Source organism: Phocoena sinus, chromosome 8 (genome assembly GCF_008692025.1).
Source record: "Phocoena sinus isolate mPhoSin1 chromosome 8, mPhoSin1.pri, whole genome shotgun sequence".
Classification (NCBI taxonomy): Eukaryota; Metazoa; Chordata; class Mammalia; order Artiodactyla; family Phocoenidae; genus Phocoena; species Phocoena sinus.
In genome coordinates this window covers 60,435,025-60,455,041 of record NC_045770.1, presented here as the reverse complement: position 1 = coordinate 60,455,041, position 20,017 = coordinate 60,435,025, and the positions used below count along the sequence as shown (strand labels likewise).

Below are 20,017 nucleotides of genomic sequence, written 5' to 3'. Positions count from 1 at the left end.
ATACAACCTCCTTTAAACTCAAGTGCATCTTTCTCTTAGCTACCATGTGAGTTCTTTGGAGGTATGGTTGCAAAACCCATGTGGTACAAAGAGCCTGGGTCTTGGAGACAGGAAGCAAGGGTCTATTACCAATTCACACCAAGACCTTGAAACTCTCAGAGCCTGTTGCATTTCCTGTGAGGCTAAAATGGTCTCCAGGAACTAAAAACAGAATTAGCATATGCTGCAACAATTCCACTTCTGGGCGTATGCCCAAAAAAATTGAAAGCAGGGTCTCAAAGAGATATCTCTGTACACCCATGTTCATAACAACACTCTTCACAATAGCCAAAAGCAACCCAAGTAAGTGTCCATGGATGGATGACTATATAAACAAACTGTGACAAATATATATATATATATATATATATATATATATATGCATATGCAATGGAATATTATTCAGCCTTTAAAAGGAAGGAAATTCTCCATGCTACACATGAATGAACTTTAAGGACATTATGCTAAGTGAAATAAGTTGGTCACAAAAGGACAAATACTGTATGATTCCACTTATATAAGGTTCCTAGAGTAGTGAAATTCATAGAGACAGAAAGCAGAATAGTGGTCACCAGGGGCTGGGGGGAGAAGAGGATAGGGAATTGTTTAGTGGATATGGTTTCTATTTTGCAAGATGAAAAGAGTTCTGGAAACTGGTTGCAAAACAATGTGAATGTACTTAATACACTTAGAATGTAAATTTTATGTTATGTGTATTTTACCACAATTAAAAATAAAAGTAAAAATAAATGGTGTCTGGGAGCAAAAGCCATGGCCTGGACAATAGGAGAAACATTCTTGTCTCATCTCTGCCTCCAAGATCATGATGTGACATCAGAAAAGCCAGTGCCCCTCTGGATCTCAGTCTCCCCAACTATAGGATGTGTAGGGACCAGATTATTGATCCAGTTCAGCTTTAATATTCTATAAGGTAGGAAAACCCTGAGACCTCGTGGATCTTCCTGGATCAGAAGCTGTGACTCTCACCTCAGTAGACCCTAGATTGGGTCCTCATGTAAGTGTAGCCTCTGCAAGAAGCCCTCACCACATTGTGTCTCAGGAGGAAATCGAGAGCTTGGTTTTGTTTTGTTTTTTTCATCTCTGTGTCTTTTTGAAACCTATACACCAAGCCTTTACCGTGTGCCAGGAATATCTCCCTTGCATCACTCTTAGGGCCTTGCTCCTAATAGATATTCTGCAGATGTTGGTTAAATCAAACCGGATTAACAATTCTTATGCCTCTATTCTACTATTTGCAAGAGCTTTCACATCTATTATCTTATCTCTCCCTCACAAAACCTCTGCTAGATAAGTCAGAGACTATACTCATTTTACAGATGAGGAAACTGAGCCTAAGAAGACGAAGTGGCAACCACATCAAGTTCTCTTTCTCCTCTGGGATTTCCTCCCTATCCTTCAAGTCTCAGTTCAAGTGATATAAATCAGCCATACCTTGATCACTGATGACAGCATAGCATGAACCAAAAGTTATGATTAGTCAAAAAAAAAAAAAAGAGCCAGCTCAAAAGTCACCTCCCTTCTTTTCCCACCTCCCTGACTTACCCTGTCTCTCCAGTCTCCTGTTACTCTAAGTACCTTAGACTACTTATATAACTGAATTATGATTATCCAATAAGTATCTATCTTCCCCATTAGCTCCTGAGTTTATCAAGGACTTCATTTCTTTTTTTTTCTGTTTTTTTAATTTTTTGGCCCCATGGCACATCATGTGGAATCTTAGTTCCCCAACCAGGGATCAAACCCACACCCCCTGCATTGGGAGCGTGGAGTCTTAACCACTGGACCACCAGAGAAGTCCCAGGACTTCTTTTCATTTATTTATTTATTTTGCGGTACACAGGCCTCTCACTGTTTTGGACTCTCCCGTTGCGGAGCACAGGCTCCGGACGCGCAGGCTCGGCGGCCATGGCTCACGGGCCCAGCCGCTCCGCGGCATGTGGGATCTTCCCGGACCGGGGCACGAACCCGTGTCCCCTGTATCGGCAGGCGGACTCTCAACCACTGTGCCACCAGGGAAGCCCCTTTTCATTTATCTTTGTATTCTCCCAAGCTAGGACTGTACCCAGTACAGAGATGGTACTCAATAAGAGTAAACGAATGAACGATGAGTGTTCCGTACAGCAGCTTAGCTGTCCTTTCTCTCATAGGGTTTCTGATTACCAACAGCTTTCATTTGGAAAGTGAGAGAATCTTCAAGAGAATCTTCAGTAGAAGTGTACTAAAAGAGTCCGAAATCTCCTGCTCAGAAAAGTTTAGGAATCTGTTAAGTTTAGGCTGTGTTATCAGTGGTGCTCCCTGGTGTCCAAAAATGGCAAGTACAGCTATCACTAAGAGTCTGGCTGTGTACAGAATGAGGAGAGAAAACTTGGCTTGTAACAACTCTTTCCAAGCTAGCTTCACAAAGAGAATCATCTCCCTTTCCAGAATCAGTTCTAGAATCTTACGGCCAATGTTCGTTCATTCAACATCTACCAAGCCGCTGTTTGTAACAACCCAGTTCCTACCCTCAAAGAGCTCGGTTTTTCGGGGAAATATATAGATGAAGAGTAATTAGAACGTGTTGATAATATCTTGAGAGAAATTGGTACAGGGGCAAGTGAAGGAGCACAGAGGAGGAACAAGTCACTGCCTAAAACAGCCAGAGAGGCTGTGCATACGGATTGGGGGAGGAGGACAGGTTCTGGAATTATACTGCCTAGATTCACATCGTGGCTCTGCTGTGTGACTCTGGGCAAACCAAGCTGCTCCTGGAATGTACTAGGGCTGAAGAAAGAGGAATTTCCCAGAGGGAGTATGCCAGATGACCTGGGTACCACCCAGTTTGGAGAAGCTCAAAGAGGCAAAGGTGTCCTGGAGGCAAACAGGACAACTACTGTTCTGCCTGTCTGGGAGGAGGGACCCTCCAGAAGGATTGGGCATGTGCTTGGTCCCCCCTCCCCCCATCCAGTTATTTCCTCAGGAGGAATCAGGAACAATTGGTCCCAGGATGCGACTCTAGAACTTTGTTTCATTTGTCACTTCCCCTGTTTGTTCTTTCTGCTATCTCCTGTATTACCCATCACCTTCTCATTTCATGAAATGAGACATTGGGCTTATCTTTGGGGGTAGCAATAAGGGGAATAATGAGCAGGAGACTCGTATTTCCGCTCAGGCAGGCTGAAAGAGGGAAGGCCAGGGAATCAAGAGGAGAACCAAGACGGCTGAGTCCCTGGAGCCACATGAGAGAAAAAGAACTCAGATTTAGGGTTAGCTTGAAGAGGCTGGGACTGGGACTGAGCAGAAAACCCTGTGGGCCACTGGTGAGCCATAGGAGCTGGAGCTCAGTGAGGACCAGGCTGGGAAGACCCATTTGGAAAACACCAGGGCAGGGGTGAGATCAGTTCAGGGCCTTTCTCCTCCCCCTCTCTGTCTTCATCCTGCTCTTTTAGGGGAACTGAGTCAGCTTTAGCATTTGACCTTGAGAAAGAGGGAAGAATTATCAGGGAGAAAAACTTGAAAACAACATGAGTACATGCAGAAATAAATGTTTATTAATTGTACCCTGGGCAATCTGCTAGACACTCAGCTTGCTTATCTCACTGAATCCTCGCAATCCCACAAAGCACACAGTATTGTCATTCTGATTTTAAAATGAAACTAAATGCCTCTGTTGTATGCTCTTATAGCACTCTGTACTTTTGTATCATTACCTGTTTAAGATTTATCTCCCTTTCTAGTTACCTCAGGATAGGGGCTTGCTTTTGTTTTCACCACTGCGTCATTGGCATGTGACACTATGCTTGGCCCAGAGGTTTTCGATAAATATGTGTTTAAGGAATGAATGAGAGGTCATGTGACTTGTCAAAAGCCACAATGTAAGTGGTACAACCAGGATTTGAATCCTGGACCATCTGGCTCCAGAACCTGTCTCTGATCTCTCTATTCTACCCCCACCAAGTGCTTTCATATATTCTCTCATTTCTAAATGTCCTAGCTCAGTGACCTTTTCTCTCAGCTGCTTGTGAACACAAATGTACACTGCCAAGAACTCACCTATTCAGGGAAAGCAAGTGAGAGAAACAGTCCATCTGGAGTTGTGTCCTCTTCCTACCCTCTTCATCTCACCATCTTCTTCCTCCAAGAAGCCTTTGCAGACAGCCCCACCTGTCTACCTGTCTCCTTCTCCTCTGGCCTTACTGGCCCTTCCTATGCCTGTGCCATAAAAGTGGCTCCAAGTCACCTGGTCTCTGATGCTTCCATACCTATTAGTGCTTTATTAAGGCAATTTTATTCTGCAAATATACTGAAGGCAAATATACTGCAGGCAAGTATATTCTGCAATATACTGAAGGCCTGCCTGTGCCAGGCCCAGTGGTTGGACACAGAGATGAATCAGACACAACCTCAAAGGACTTACACTTAGTGGAGAAAGCAGACATTAGGCACAGATACAATTAACTGGAGCACAAAGCAAGATGACCTAAATGGTATTAAAGAACTATGAGCAATATGTTACATGCATAAACCTTAATTACTTAATGATTATTTTTAAGTGTGTATCATAGACGGTCACAGCTCAAAAGAATCATCTGGTTCAACTCCTTGCTTTCCGGTGGAGGAGGCTGAGATCCAGAGAAAGGCAAGGCCTCGTCTAAAGTCTCACAAGCCAGTCTGGCTGAGCCAAGACTAGACTTCGGGTCTTCTGAAGCCCAGCCGAGGGCCCTTTCCTCCTCTGCTAGTAGCTTCATATGCAGCAGTCCCATATCCCATCAGACCATGACATCCTCAAGGCCAAGTCAGGTTCTCCCACCTAAGCAAGCTGAACCAGGGTCAGGTATGTCCAAGACCAAGGCCACAGGAAATGCAGTCACCCCAGACTACCAATCCAGCCTTTTGGTCTACTGCACCTATTTTTACCACTATGCTTCTAAAATGATTTTCAAATATTTTTGCAGAAAACTTTTTTTTTAAAAGAGCCTTTTACCCAGAACACTAGTATATAAATCAGATAAAAGTGAACCAATTCCAGTTTAAGGAAAGGAAGGCCAGAGCCCCACTATTTTCCCACCCTCAAGTCCTGGGAAGGGAATTTTAGGAACACAGTTCAAAAACCTTTGTTCTGGGACACAATTTTTTTTTTTAACATCTTTATTGGAGTATAATTGCTTTACAATGGTGTGTTAGTTTCTGCTGTATAACAAAGTGAATCAGCCAAACATATACATATAACCCCGTATCTCCTCCCTCTTGCATCTCCCTCCCACCCTCCCTATCCCACCCCTCTAGGTGGACACAAAGCACTGAGCTGATCTCCCTGTGCTATGCGGCTGCTTCCCACTAGCTATTTTACATTTAGTAGTGTATATATGTCCATGCCACTCTCTCACTACGTGGGACAATTTTTAATGGTTTCATAGAAGCCATTTTAGTATATGGTACTCCAATGAACCCTGTCTTTAATGGAAACTCACAATCCTTTCTTCATCATCAAATGGCAAACACCAGCCATGTGCTCCCACTGGAGTACGGAGGGGAATCAGATTTTCCCCTTGTCTTTCCTTGTTTCCTCTTCTCCACACAGAGGAGTATGTCCCAAGTGCTGTGGGGAGGGAGGAGAGAGACCCAAACTCTGCCTGGAGAATCTGGGGAAGCTTGAGCAGAAGGATCATGGAGAATGAATTCATCTACTCAATCATTTACCAGCCTGAATCTGATAGACTTTAATATTCTGTTCCACACCATACCCACTAGCTACATGAACCATCAAGCATTTGAAATGTGTCTAGTCAAAATTCAAACGTACTCTAAGTGTAAAACATACACCAGATTTCAGACTTAGTACAAAAAAAGAATGTAGACTATCCTATTCTTTTTGTTTTGTTTTTTTGCGGTACACGGGCCTCTCACTGTTGTGGCCTCTCCCGTTGCGGAGCACAGGCTCCGTACGCACAGGCTCAGTTGCCATGGCTCACGGGCCCAGCCGCTCCGTGGCATGTGGGATCTTCCCGGACCGGGGCACAAACCCGTGTCACCCTGCATTGACAGGCGGACTCTCAACCACTGCGCCACCAGGGAAGCCCCTCCTATTCATTTTTTTTTTTTTTTTTCTGGTACACGGGCCTCTCACTGTTGTGGCCTCTCCCGTTGCGGAGCACAGGCTCCGGACACACAGCCTCAGCGGCCATGGCTCACGGGCCCAGCCGCTCCGTAGCATGTGGAATCTTCCCGGACCGGGGCACGAACCCGTGTCCCCTGCTTCGGCAGGCGGACTCTCAACCATTGCGCCACCAGGGAAGCCCCTCCTATTCATTTTTATAAGCAATAATTTTATACAGATTACATGCTGAAGTTGAATGATTATATTTTGCATATGTTGGGCTAAGTAAAATATATTATTAAAATTAAATTTTACCTGTTTCTTTTTATTTATTTATTTGCTGCACGGCTGTGGGATCTTAGTTCCCCAACCAGTGATCGAACCCGTGACCCCTGCAATGGAAGGGTGGAGTCCTAATCACTGGACCGCTAGGGAAATCCTTCGTTTTACTTAAAAAAAAAAATGTCATCACTAGGAAGTTTTAAGTTGCATATGTGGCTTACAATATATTTCTACTAAACAGCACTAGGAGACTACCAAGTGCATGGCAGAGGTGGTGTGTGTGCATGCATGTGTGCGCACGTGCGAGTGTCGTTGGAGGCAGTGGTCCATCACCGCCAGATTGTGAAAGACTGAGTCGATTTCGCCCGGCAGTCAATACAGGAAAGAGGCGGAAAGAATAGAATGCACAAAGACCCAAAGATGTGGGCTGGCACACTGTGTTTTGGGAACTCATTCTTACAGTAGTATGATTTTTAAAAAGAAGAGGAAAAGAAGTATTTGTTGAGTGTTTACTTTGAACCAGGTATTGGCAGCAGGCCTTTTACATCCATTCTCATCTTCACAACTACAGGATGAAGGGGAAGTTATTCTATTTTGCCAAAGACAGAATGGAGGTTCAGAAAGGTTGGACTATTTATTCTCGGAGTTGTTCTTCCTCTTTATCTGGAAAGCCTCTTGGAAACAGGGAGCCTTTCGTTAATGCCTGTTCTCCTCCACAGCACCTAGCACGCAGCTCTGCACGTGGTAGGCACTCAGAAAGTTTGTGATGAACGAAGGATATCCTTTCTCAAGTCAGAGCTCCACGCGCAAGGCCAGGGAGCAGAAGCACCAGAGGGCGCCCACGAGTCCGCCCACCCGCCGGTCCTCAGAGCCCCGGCAAGATTCAGGACTGGGTGCGGCCCTTCTGTCCCAAGCAGTTGAGCGCCCCAGCGAGAAGAGGGTGCGAGGGGAGCCCCACGTCCTGGCTCCGCCCCGCCCCCTCCCCAGAGCCCAGGCGCGCGGAGCCGCCGGGTGCGGAACAACGACACGACATCCTGTTTTTGGGGCCCGCGGCTCCGCCTGCGCCTCTGCTGATCTTGTCTTTCCCCGGGTGCTGACGCCAGCTCTCCTTCCCCCAGTCTCCGCACCCTTCCCAGGGGTCTGGGGCCTTCCCACTGCTGAATCACCGCCACCCCGCACTCCCCCGGGGCTCGGGGCAGAGGTGGGGACTGCCCCGCCGGACCTATTCTGGCCAACCCCCAGCCTGGGCCATCGCTCGATCCCTGGGCTTGACTGAAGGTACCAGGCCTAGGGGCGCCTGTTCACAGCATCTTACCGCAGGGGTTGGTGGGGGCGAGATAGGGGGAGGGGGGACAAAAGCCAAGCGCCTAGGCTAGGGCCTCTGCTGGGGTGGAGGTGGCAAGAAGGGGACTGGGAGGACTGACCTTAAGGGCCTCAGAGGTAAAGGGCTGGGGTGGGAGAGCCCAGTAACCGGCCCGGGACCCACCCGGTGGGGGCGACGAGGTCGGGGGGGGTGAACCGGCCTGCGGACTTCCTTGTCGAGCCCCGCCCCACCCCGCCCCCGCGCCCTGCCCCGCCCCGCCGGCCGGCCCGCCCCCCCCACTTCCTCCGGCCTCCTGCTCTCACTTCCTTCTGCAGCCCCGACCCGCTGCCGCCGCCCCCCAGCTGCCCCGCGGCGGGGAGGGCACCAGGTGAGGCCTGGCTCCGGCCGGCAGGCTGGGGGTCCGTGGGAGGGGAGCCCGGCCGGCCCCGGACTGGACGCGGCCGCGGGCCCGGGAAGTTTGGCTGCGGGAGGCCGCGGCGGGAGGTGCTCGGCTCGCTTCAAGTTGGGCGGGCGCGGCCGGGCGGGGCGGGGACGGGCCACTGCAAGCCGGCGGCGGTTCGGGGACTGTGGGTTCCTGTACCAAGGGCGGCGGTACCGGCCCCCGGGAGCCGCGAGGAACTCCTGAGGTTGAAGGGTCTCCCGCTCAGAGAGAAAAGTCTCTGAGTGGAAGAGCTTAGGGCTGGGAGATGGGACTCAGGGGTGGGGTGCCCCCAGGAGTTGCAGGGGGCTGTTACGAAGTGTGTTGAGAGGAAGGGGCCTCTGGGCTAGAGAAGGCGCTCCCGCTGCTTTGGCAGTTGTGACACTTGTGAGGTAGACAGAGAGGCTGTCTGTTGCTTCTGAAGCCCGAGGCTGCGGAGAAAGAGCTCCTTCCCTGGAAGATCGAAGCTGGTCCAGATCCACAGCTGCAGCCTGCAACCTAAGGGTCCTCTGCGCTCAGGTGGAGCGTGGGGGAGCCCCCCGACCCCAATCCTTCTCTCTTTATGTCTGTTTTTCTGAGGCCCAACTTTTCCATCCCTGGAACAGAGCAACAGGTATTTTAATGAGTAGACATCGGCTGTGCCTCGCTGCTTAGTGCCTGGCTTTGTCTTTGCCGGGTAAACTGAGGAAGGGAGGGACCTGGTCTTGCCCTGTGACTAGAGGTGAAAGGACTCTTATTCAGAGGTACTGATAGTCCTTGAGGAGATGGCATCAGGAGAGCAGGACTTGAGGAGAGCAGGACTGGTTTCAGGAGATGGAGAGAACAGGGCTTCTGGGAGGCAGCACGAGGCTCTAGCCTTGGAAGATGATCAGGAGCCATCTCCTGGTCTTCCCCCCGTCCCCTTCATTAGTCCCTGAATTCTACATGTTCTCATTCTGTCTTCCTCCATTCCTTCTTCAGATTCCATCAGACTTCAGACACGAACCCTCCGTCACCCTCTTCTTGCGTTCTCTTCAGTCCCTTCTCCCCCCCACAGTCATGCCTGGGCCCTGACCTCTCACCTACCCTGCTTCTCTGTCCATCTCTGTCCTCTCCCAGTGGCCTTCCCCCTCCCTTCCGTGCCCAGCTTCTGGCTCCTGCACACATATCCACCCTCTGTTTCTTCTATCTCCCCTCATTCCTCTGGATCCCTCTCTTCCTTTCCTTTCTGCCACTTATCTCCAGCTTTGGGGAGCCTTTTCAGACCTCCCTAGTTCAGAGAGGCAGGCTGCAGCCTCCCCTTGGTAGAGGTGATGAAAGGGCTGGAAAACCTCTGTATATGTGTATGTGCATGCAAGTGTCTGCATGTCCACATCTTTATCTTTTGGAGACAAAATAACTGCCCTCAGCCTTGTGAGGGCCCAGAGTAGGGGAAGCCAGCAGAGTGAAGGGAACCTGCAGTGGGTGAGGTTGTGGTTAGGTAGGAGGAAGCAGTCTGTAGCAGTCAGGGTATCAGGGTAGAGTGACACAGGAATAGGTCTGGTGAGAGAGGCCATGGGAAATCAAAATCCCCCAGACCCTTGGGTGCTTGATCAAGAGGCCAGGCCTGGAGGCTGGGGAACAGCCTAAAGGCCCCTGACTCCAGTGCTCACTGGTTCCAGCACCACCTTGTGGGGACAGTGGGACCAGGTCAGCTAGGTGTGATGGAAGGAAAGGGAGGGGTAAAGGCAGCATTCTGGAGGGAAGACTATAGCTGGTCTAAGTTCAGTCTTAACTGTGGTAGTTCCAATTCAGGAAAAAAAGAAGGGTATGAGGCAAAGGTGTCTGCCCCCTCTTTCCTGCTGCCTTCCAAGGCCTGCCCAGGCCAGATTCCCATGTGCCCAGGGCTGCATCAAGGCCTTGGTGACCAGGAAGCTCTCTGGAGTTCTGCTCACCCCTCTGCCTTCACGCATCCTTAATATGCCCCCCTTACCTAGGACCCTATTGCCTCTCTTTCGGGAATTTCTTCCAAGTCTAACTGTATTCCAGCCTGGCTCTATAAGCTCTTGCTGTTCCCATTCTAGAGCTCCTTCTTTAAGCCTTTGGGATGCATGCTGAGAGATCCTGTTTCTCTCTACCTCCTCAAGTCTACTCTATTCATTTCTGTCCACTAGAAGAAAAGAGAAGTGGAGGGGAGCAAGTGCTATTTTTTATGGGATTCCCAAGCACAGCTAGATTTAAGGACTATCCCTGTTCCCCATTCTGTCCTCTTTCCTTCTCACCGTTGTCCCTCTCCCATGGATTGTCCCTTCCTCCACACTCCTGTCTCTGCTACTCTGATTCTGGAAGGTACAGGGCGGTTTGGCCCCAGCAGGAAATCCCAGGGACCTACATAAAAATCCCAGCTCAGGGAAGGATATGTATGCAAGGCACTTTCCCAGCATCAGGGCTCAGTAAAAAGCCCCCAGGAGTCCTGACTCCCCACCTGCCAAACCAGTACTTATTTTAGATAACTGAGCAACCCACAGGACTCTAAGGGTGAAGACAGGATGGATGAGACAGGGGTTCTCCCAGGCAAGATGTGGCCTCACTGGAGTTTTGAGCTAATTGCATGAAATTCACTGCTGGAAAAATATAACCAGGGTGGGAGGAATCTAAGTAGGGAAATATTTTGTGGGGGGATGAGGGTGGGGGATATGTGTCTGCTATATCCCTCAAGGGAGGCTGCCCTTGAGGTCTTGGCTAAAGAAATATGGTCAAGGTCTTGACATGAACAGAAGTGGCTGATACAAGATTGTCACAGATCCTGGTTGAGAATACGGATGAGGTGGCTGGTGTGAGCTTTTAGGGGGTAATAAGCAGGAAGATTTGAGAGGTTGTGGCTGTAGCGAGACAGTTGAGAAGATAAAAGAATGAGGGTAGCAGGGCAACTGTGAAGAAGATGTGGTCCCAGACTGAAGACCCCTCTCCATACAGAGTATAGACCCATTAGTGGTGAGGCTTGTAGGGTTCTTTGAGGAGGGAAACCAAAGACAAAGCCTGGGCCGCCTCCCCAGGACAGATCGGTTTTCCTGTCCATGGTCCAGCTTCCTCTTTTGTCCTCATGTCATGGGGGGAGGGCATCTCCCCAGGAGCTGAGCCTAGAGGAGGCTCTCCTCGGCTAGTTCAGGGTGGCTGTCTGTCCAGTAATGTCAGTTCTAAATCATGGATGCCCTGGCATGGGCTAGGCATGAGGCCCTGGAAGCAAAACGGGCTCAGACGCCAACCTGGCCCCTTTGGCCCATTTCCTGAAGGAATAAACCATGGTAGGGTCATCCTGAATGAGGTCAGAGAGATGGGCCCATTCCCAGGCTGGAGGTCAGGAGACCCAGGTCCTTGTCCTGGATTTGCTTGCAACCGTCTGTATAACCCTAGTCAGCTTTGTCTCTTGTGGCTCAGCTTCAAGATTAAGAAGTTGCCTATCAATACTTCCAAAGAGCATACAGAATACTCATGGATCTGACTCTCTTTCCCTCAAGAGGCTCCTCATAGCTGTGCCCCTGACTCTGGGCCCAGCCTTGAACAGGTCTAAGTATCTGTCTGGGACAAGTACTGTGGCCCCTTTCCCCAAAGCACAAGAGAAGAGGGCAGAGAGTGTCAAGGATTTTGCCAGGGCTCAGCAATGTGGGGGGGTACCCGGTGCCCTGCTCCAGCTCTGCCCCAACTGACAGTGGAAAATAGATGCCGGAGTTTCCTCCCTGATGTTTTTTTCCCTTGTGGAAACCCCCTCAGATCTGGGGCGGGGTTCAAGGGACTGGGCAGCCCTGGGTCTCTCTGTGGGTATTTTCAGGTGGGGGAGGCAGGATTGGGAGGATGGCACTTCTGTACAGCCTCGTGCGAAATGAGCAAAGGCAAAGGAAGTGCCACTTCACGGGCCTTTCATGGGGCCCCAGGACTGCTGAGCTGCAGTTAGGTGGGGAGGAGGAAGGCAGGAGGAAGCAAGTGTTGGGCCTTCCTCTGTGCTGCCTGGTGGGGGAGGGGCAGCCTCCTTAGCTCCCCCAGCCAGAGCTGCCCTAACCCTGGGACTTACTGTGTGTGGAGCATCCCAGGTGCTGGGACACCGAGAGAAGAAGGAAGGGAACTGGGACTGAGTGAAAGGGTCCCAGCCTCCCACAGCCCTCTCAGCTATAGCTTTCTTGTTTCCTCCTCCTCTCCAGTCCCTAGTGGGTAAAGTCAACTCGCTCCGTCTCTTACCCTATCCGTGGAGTGCAGGATCCTCTGCAGGGGCTGAAGGGTGGAGAATGGCAAGAGGTGGAGAATTCTCCAGTGTGAATTTTTTTTTAAGGCTGGGAACTAGGCTGTCTTGGGTTCTGCCCCTGCTAATGAGAGAAGGGGAAGAAAAAGAGAGACTCAGCCCTTGGCCTGGTCCCAGCCCCACACTGACCTCATGTCTCCCCCAGCTTCCTCCTCCTAGCCCAGCTGCAGCCCCTTTGAGCCTCTTCGTACCATCTCTCCTCCACTCCTCCCTTCAAAACAAACAGACAGACTGGCAGAGCTTCTGAAGCTGTTTCTAACACTAACCATGACCATGACCCTGACCCTGGCCTCATCCTTGACCAATCCTGGTCTTCAGATATCCCCAGTCCTTAGCCTCATCAGGACCACTTTTCCTACGCATCTTCCTCATCACCACTGGGCTAGAGCTATGCCTGCTCCACCCCTCTCACCCTTCCAGTTGAGGACAAGGCAATCTAGCCAATGTGTTCATTACTCTGAATTGTACTCTTCAGGGGGAGGAAGTTAGTTACCTTTGTCTGATGTCTCCTGGGCATGGAGGCTCTTCCTTGTTCCCAGAGTCAAAATCTGAATTGATGAGGGAGGAGATGTGTGTCGGTCTGCAGCTTTTGCTCAGCTCTCTGCTGGGCTTCTGAAGTAAGCAGGACAGATTTCCCTCCTCATGAGGCATCCTGTTAAGTTCTGCACAGTGAACCATAATAACAGTGCTGGGGAAGGTAGGGCAGAAGAAGGGGTGGCTGTGGTGTCCTGGAGAAGCTGGGGGATGGAGCTGGGCCCTAAAGGACTGGGAGGCTGTGGGGTAAGGTGAGGGGGTGGGGGCAGGAAGCAGAATTCCAGGAAGAGGAGCTCCCGTGTGCAAAGACATGAAGGACAGATTGTGTTCATTCAGCTTTTTACTGACAGCTACTGTGTGCTGTGCTCAGCCTGGGGAGACAGATCAGCTGGGACCTTGCCCTCTAGGTCCTCCCAGTCTAGTGACAAGAGATAAGATTCAGATCAGCTTCCACGTGACTAAGATAATGCACCTGTGAGAAAATGGGACCAGACCATGGATGGGATAAGTCATTTGTGACTTGGGTGATTTACAAAACTTCCCTGAAGGAGGTGGCAATGGTGCTTGGCTCTGGAGGACCAATTGGGGGATCCTTTGAGGCAACTGGAGTCTTCTGAGCTGCTGGGTCGGGGGTTGAAGGATGGAAATGGAGGAGAAATACTGGATTCCCACCGGGACAGTGAATATGGCTGCTTGATGTGTTTTGGGAAAGAGAATGTAGAGGCTGCTTGTAGAGAGGATCAGGGTGGTGTGGCCAGAGCTTAGGATCAGAATACCCAGAGTGATGGATTATAGTCAGAATGAGTTTCAGCGAGGGCTGCAGAAGGGGATCCCCCGTGTCAGGGATGCAGATTAGAAGGCTGTAGTAAGTTCCTATTGCCTCCACACTCCCCCATCTCTTCGGGCCTATTCCTCCCCTCCTCCACTCCCAGTTGGGACACTTCCCCTGCTATTATGGCCACAGAGATCTGGCAATCAGGAGATCTGGCAATCAGGCAATCCACTGCTTCCTTTTCCTCCCCCATTCTGGGCCTGCCTGGGCCACACCCAAGACCAGGCCCCACTGGGTACAAGCTGGGCTCTGGGGACTACACTCAGGGTGAGCCCCATGGGCTGTGCTCCCTGCGGGAGCCAGGTCCAGCTGCTACTGGGAGAAAAGATTTTCCTATCCCAGTCAAAGCTTTTGGCTGCTATTGCTGTCCAAAAAGATTCAGTATTGCAGTTTTGACTGGGGGGGTATCAGCCCAGTTCTGGGCTTCTGACCTGTCTATCCAGATCTCAGTAACACAGACAGAAGCAAGCAGGTCAGAAGCTCTATACTTAGCTTTTCTGTAGGGGAGTCGAGAAGCTCAAGCTTCAGTATTGCTCGGGGTTGCGGGGGGGGCATCCACAAGCTAAGAAACTTATGTATGACTACTGGAGAAGGAGAGTCACACAGAGCCAAAGAAGGATTTAAAGGGTGGCCATACTATGGAAGTTCAAAGAAAGGAGAATTCAGTAGCCTCGTGGGACCATGACACTTAAGCTAGGCCTTGAGTCAGGAAGATTTGAGAGGGGAGAAGGAATGGCAGCAGAGAGAACAACAAGAGTAAAAGTTCAGAGGCCAGAATGATCCTGGCTTGTTTACACAGGACAACGTAGACCCCTCTGGAGCAGGGAACTCACATTGCCGAGTACCTGCTTTATATATATACATTGTGCATTAACTCACTTCATCCGTATAACAACCTTATAAGGTTGGTACTATTACCTAGCTCATCGTGGCAGAACTAGGATTTAAACCCAGGTCTATCTGACTCCAAAACCCCTGCCAGATTATGAAGAATTCTGAATGCCAAGATGAAGGGCCAGGCATGATCTGAATTAAGCTGGGAATCGAAAGCCAGAACAAGTCATTGTAATATGGTTAATACTATACCAATCTGCAAATACTATTTATTTACTAAACAAAAGTTCTTTTCTTTAAAAAAAAAAAAAAGTGACTTGGTGAATAAGCCACAGTCGATCCCCAACCCCAGGCAAGCCACTCTCCTTGTGTGGTCTCCTGCAGCATTGACCGTCCCTTTTTCCTGCGTGGTACAGGCTAGACCCTACCTTTTAGCATGTGCCCTCCTTAAATGAGCTGTGGAAACTTACTTGACCCAGTTCAGGCCATAGGATTTCAGAGAAAAGAGTTGTCCTGGGAGAGAGGATAAGGGCCTGAACTAGACCTGAAGAGGGAGAATTGGGCTGCCGCCACCACTCAGACACCTGCGTACTCAATGATTCCTGCCTCTTGGTGTGAAAGACTTTGCTTTTGCCACCTTCTCTGTGCACCCCACTTCCGAATTCAGAAAGCACATTCATTCCTGTGCTCAGGATCCTCACTGCTGTCCTTTGGACAGGGAGGGCGAGTTTTATCATGCCTGTTGTACAGATGAAGAAACTGAGGTTCCAGGAAGGGAAGTGACTTACTTGCTCAAGGTCACAAAGTCCGCTGTTAAGGGGTAACTTGGAGGCTCTGTGACGCATTGAGGAAAACATAGGACTTTGGATTGCAAAACTGGGGTCTGTGTTAAAAAACTGGCATCTGTGTTAGCTCCTGTGCTGACTAGCTATGTGACGTTGGGTTATTTTAACTGCTCTGGGTTTGTTTCCTTACCTGTAAATAGGAATAGTACCAATGAGTTGTTATAAGGATCAAAAAAAGGTAACATGATCTATATTGTGATCTATAAAGGGTTGTACCTTGTGAGGGCTTTTAATCAAGTGGCAGAGTGGGCAGGTGAACCCAGGAGGTCAGATTCAGGTGCCAGTGCTCTTGGCCCTATACTATACTGCCTCTGCCCTGCTTGTTTCTGGACACTACCTCACTCGTGATCCTTTTCCGGTGTCAGTCCCTGTTTCCTTGCCAGCCCGGAAGCTTCCCTCTCCCTCCTCGCTCCTTTGAGGGCTGATTTACTGATTGCTGGTTGATAACCCCTCCCTAGAACGCTGCCTGGAGCCAGCTGTACTTTAGTCTCTTGGGCCTTGTGACTGCCGGCCAGAGTTCCCTCCTTGCCTTCCTGCCTGGGCCAGCCCAGTGCTGGGCTTGAGGGGGAAGAGTTCCCCGTCACACTGCCATGCCCACTCTCCTGCTTTGTGTGGAACTGAGGATTTACAGGCCTAGGAGTTGTGCTTTCGAGATGCTGGGGTCTCCTGGAAAATCCAGTGGACACAAGTAATGGCACCAACACCCGCCACCCCAAGATGCTATCTCTTCTCCCCCAAGGAAGAAGCCACAGAATCCTGAGATGAATGTGGCCTGACTTGCCCCCACGTGCCAAGGTCTTAACACATTTGCTTGACTGATCAGCCCTCGCACCCCCATCGCGTGCTCCTGCGGGCCTTTCCTATCCCCATCGTCCTATCTCCTGCTCCCAGATTCCTTAATGTCTCACCTCATCCACTTAGTACCCTTGCACAGGCTTTTTTCTCTCCAGTTCATGGGTTGGGAAACTGAGTCTCAGAGAGGGTAAGTGCCTCATGCTTGGTTACAGTGAGTCAGCAGCAGAGCAGAGCTGGGGCTAGGACTTAGGTTAGTTCTCTTGACTCCCAATCCCAAATTCTCTACTGCCCTAGAGGGTCCTTATTTTCTTCCTGGATCCATACCCCAAGGCTCTCTATCCTCTCTCCTGAGGTTGAACACACACACTTATTCATGCAAATAAGGTGAAAATATTTTTAATGTGAACCAGAGAGGCAACCTCATAGAATGAACTCATTTCCCTCCCAGCTGGTCCCAGGGGAAGCTGGGGCCTGGAAGGGAGCTGGGACCAAGACCTGGATCCTCTGCAGGTTCCACACCATGGAGTTCCTTTTCCACTTCCCAGTGGCGGATTCTCCCTCCCTCTCCCAATGTGATTTTTGAGGCTTTGGAACCAGTGGTTGAGAGGTCAGGCTGGGAGGTAAGGGATTGTCAGAGCAGGGTGCAGTCTTGCTGTGTATAAAGTGAAATGGAGAAAATGGGCCAGTGGTGAAGGTGCTGGGGTGGAGTGGGGGATACTTAAGAGCTCTGGGTGTGTCTGAAACAGGACTGTCCCCTTCCAGGGAGCAGGGGCCTGGTCGTGAGAGAGCAGCAGGGAAAGGAAGTCACATACTAGCTAGAAAAAGTCCCCCATGGCTGAGAGGAAGTAGCCAATTAGAGGAGGACCCCTGCCACAGCAGTATAAATAACCACAGGGTTTCCGGAAGCTCTGTTCTTTTCCACAACTCAGAAGAGCAATTCCTCACCTGAAGGCCCTGTGAGCTGCCCAGGTGACCAGGGTGATGGCTGGAGCTAGAACTCCTCTGAAACTCACCCCACTGATAATTACAGCAGCTTATTTATTTGGCACTTCCTGTGTGCCATGCCTCATGCCAAACACTTTCTACATGTTAGCTCATTTCATACTCTGACCAACTCTAACCCAATAGGCAAGATTATCCCCATCTTACACATGAGAAAATTTGAGACTCAGGAAACTTAAATATGTTGCCTGAGATCATACATGACTAGTTGGTGGAGCTGTGATTAGAATCCCTGACCAGTCTGATTCCAGCATGTCTTCTCAGTGATAGTGCTTTAATGGCACTGTGTTCTCTACCCAAGAGTCTGGAAGCCCCTCAAGTTCTTCAGAGGCACAGCCCATGGTCTCAGGAAAGGGACAGAAGATTAAGGGGAAAATCAAGTTTTTGTCTTACTCTTCTGTTCATCCCTTCTGGCCGGGCTTGGAGGATCTGCCTCACCCTACCTTGAGAGAAGATGCAGACATCTGGGAGCCACAGCCTCTGCCTCATTCATCATTACACACACAGATTCCAGACCGAATTCCAGCCCTGGCTCGGTCTCCAGTGTTCTCCTACACTGAGTTGCCAGCCTGGGTATGTGTGGCCAGATAGGGTTTCCCATGCTTCCAAGAATGATGGGGTAAGCTCTCCCTCCTTTTCCCCATCCCCAGGGTACCCTGGATTGAGACAGGGCAACTGTCTAGAGAATTGTGCCCCTACTGAGCAGGTTTCTCATTGCACCTTTTGGTTTGCGTTCAGTAGCCAAGATGTCAGGTTTGGAGTTGAAGCATCAGTGCACTAGGCAGGGTGGGCCCTGAGTTGGGAGAGGCTCCGCCCATGGCTGCAACTCAGAGTGACCTGGGACAGCTGCCTTGTGCTAGAAGCCCTCTCCAGTCTACTCGGTGGGAGGGGTCCATATCTGACAGAGGATCTGGTAGATCCCTACACATGCGCACCCTCCTTTTGCGTCTATACTTCCTGGAGGAAAAATAAAAGTAGCTAATACTTATTGAATGCTTATTATGCTGTTCTAAATGCTTTACATGAGTTAACTCATATAATCCTCACAACAACCCAATGAAGTAGGTATTATTTTATCCCCATTGTACAGATTAGAAAAATGAGACATAGGTTAAGTAATTTGTTCAGGCTCATACATCTAGGAGATAGGAGAACCAGATTTTGACCTTTGTCAGTCTGGCATCAGAACGTATGTGCTTCGCATAATATATTACACCTTAGTGCCAGCCTCTTTATCCCTGAGCATCTTTGTGTGGTCTCAGGGCCTCTCTCCCATTTCGTGTCTGTCTCTCTGAGGTCTGTCTTGATGGGATTGCAGGATGGTGTTCAGGTTAAAAGAACTGGAGCTGGTTTCCCTCTGTATGCCCCCATCCTTTCTTCCCAGTGGATACAGTCCTCCCTAACTAAGAGTATCCCTCTCATCTGTCCATAGGTCACTGCATCCAGAGGGGCCCGGAAGGGGAAGGAGGCATAGCCTCCACCAACAGCAGCTGCACCCGCCATGCAGAGCATCAAGTGTGTGGTGGTAGGCGATGGGGCTGTGGGCAAGACGTGCCTGCTCATCTGCTACACAACCAACGCCTTTCCCAAGGAGTACATCCCCACAGTGTTCGACAATTATAGCGCCCAGAGTGCCGTTGACGGGCGCACAGTGAACCTGAACCTGTGGGACACAGCGGGCCAGGAGGAGTACGACCGCCTCCGCACACTCTCCTACCCTCAGACCAACGTGTTTGTCATCTGTTTCTCCATTGCCAGTCCGCCCTCCTATGAGAATGTGCGGCACAAGTGGCATCCAGAGGTGTGCCACCACTGCCCCGACGTGCCCATCCTCCTGGTGGGCACCAAGAAGGACCTGAGAGCCCAGCCTGACACCCTACGGCGCCTGAAGGAGCAGGGCCAGGCACCCATCACACCGCAGCAGGGCCAGGCGCTGGCCAAGCAGATCCACGCTGTGCGCTACCTCGAGTGCTCAGCCCTGCAGCAGGACGGCGTCAAGGAAGTGTTTGCTGAGGCTGTCCGGGCCGTGCTCAACCCCACGCCCGTCAAACGTGGGCGGTCCTGCATCCTCTTGTGACCCTGGCACTCAGCTTGGAGGCTGCCCCTGCCCTGCCACCAGTTGTGCCTTTGTGCCTTGGCGCCTTGTCTGCCCCCAGCTGTGCCTTAAAGACTAATTCTGGCACCCCTTGCCAAGGGGGCTCCCCGAATGCCTTTTTCTCCTTGAGGAGGCCCACGGAGAAAGGGGCTTTGGGCCCTGCCCCACTCTGCTTGGGAACACCAGGTATGCTCAAGAGCTCACCCAGGCCAAGGCCGGACCCCTCCCCAAGAAGCCAACCCATTGCCGCCTCCCCACTTTCCCCTACTGACCAGCTTTCCACACAGATGTTGCTGCCTATTGTGGTGCCTTCTCTCAGGTTAGGAGCTCTCAGCCATTCCTAACCTCTCCCTCGCTGCTCTTCAAATTGCCCCCCACCCCCCAAGATGCTCTCTCCCCTCCCCAGAGAAGGAGCCACAGACTCCTAAGAAGATGAATGTGCCCTAACCTAACCCCCTTGTGCCCAGGCCTTAAGCATCCGCTGACTGACTCAGCCCCACCCCCACCCCCTCTGGGCTCCTGGGGGCCCCTCCTACCCCCATCAGCATCAATAAAACCTCCTGTCTCCAGTGGCGCTGGCTCCTCCCTGTGTGCTGGGCATGGGGGGTTGGGCAGGGGCCGGGCATGGGCTAGGGCTCCCCAGAGACTGGGAGCCTTTTGTTTCCTGC

General features: G+C 50.7%; 1 protein-coding gene across 3 annotated transcripts; it reads left to right on the top strand.

Moving 5' to 3' along the window:
• The first annotated feature begins 7,449 nt into the window (after positions 1 to 7,449).
• RHOG (ras homolog family member G) lies at positions 7,450 to 19,921 on the top strand. Of its 3 annotated transcripts, XM_032639851.1 has the most exons (3): positions 7,477 to 7,696; positions 8,057 to 8,109; positions 18,687 to 19,921. In XM_032639851.1, exon 3 carries the CDS (start codon positions 18,756 to 18,758, stop codon positions 19,329 to 19,331), a length of 576 nt encoding a protein of 191 aa, XP_032495742.1. In that variant the 5' UTR covers positions 7,477 to 7,696; positions 8,057 to 8,109; positions 18,687 to 18,755; the 3' UTR covers positions 19,332 to 19,921. The 3 variants fall into 3 exon arrangements, with proteins under 3 accessions (XP_032495743.1, XP_032495742.1, XP_032495740.1); XM_032639852.1 differs by lacking the exon at positions 8,057 to 8,109 and having other exon boundaries at positions 7,450 to 7,696; XM_032639849.1 differs by lacking the exon at positions 7,477 to 7,696 and having other exon boundaries at positions 8,008 to 8,109.
• The last annotated feature ends 96 nt before the right edge of the window (positions 19,922 to 20,017 follow it).

Bases quoted from the DNA above. Each gene is read 5' to 3' on its own strand.
- RHOG (XM_032639852.1), top strand. From the start codon at position 18,756: ATGCAGAGCATCAAGTGTGTGGTGGTAGGCGATGGGGCTGTGGGCAAG.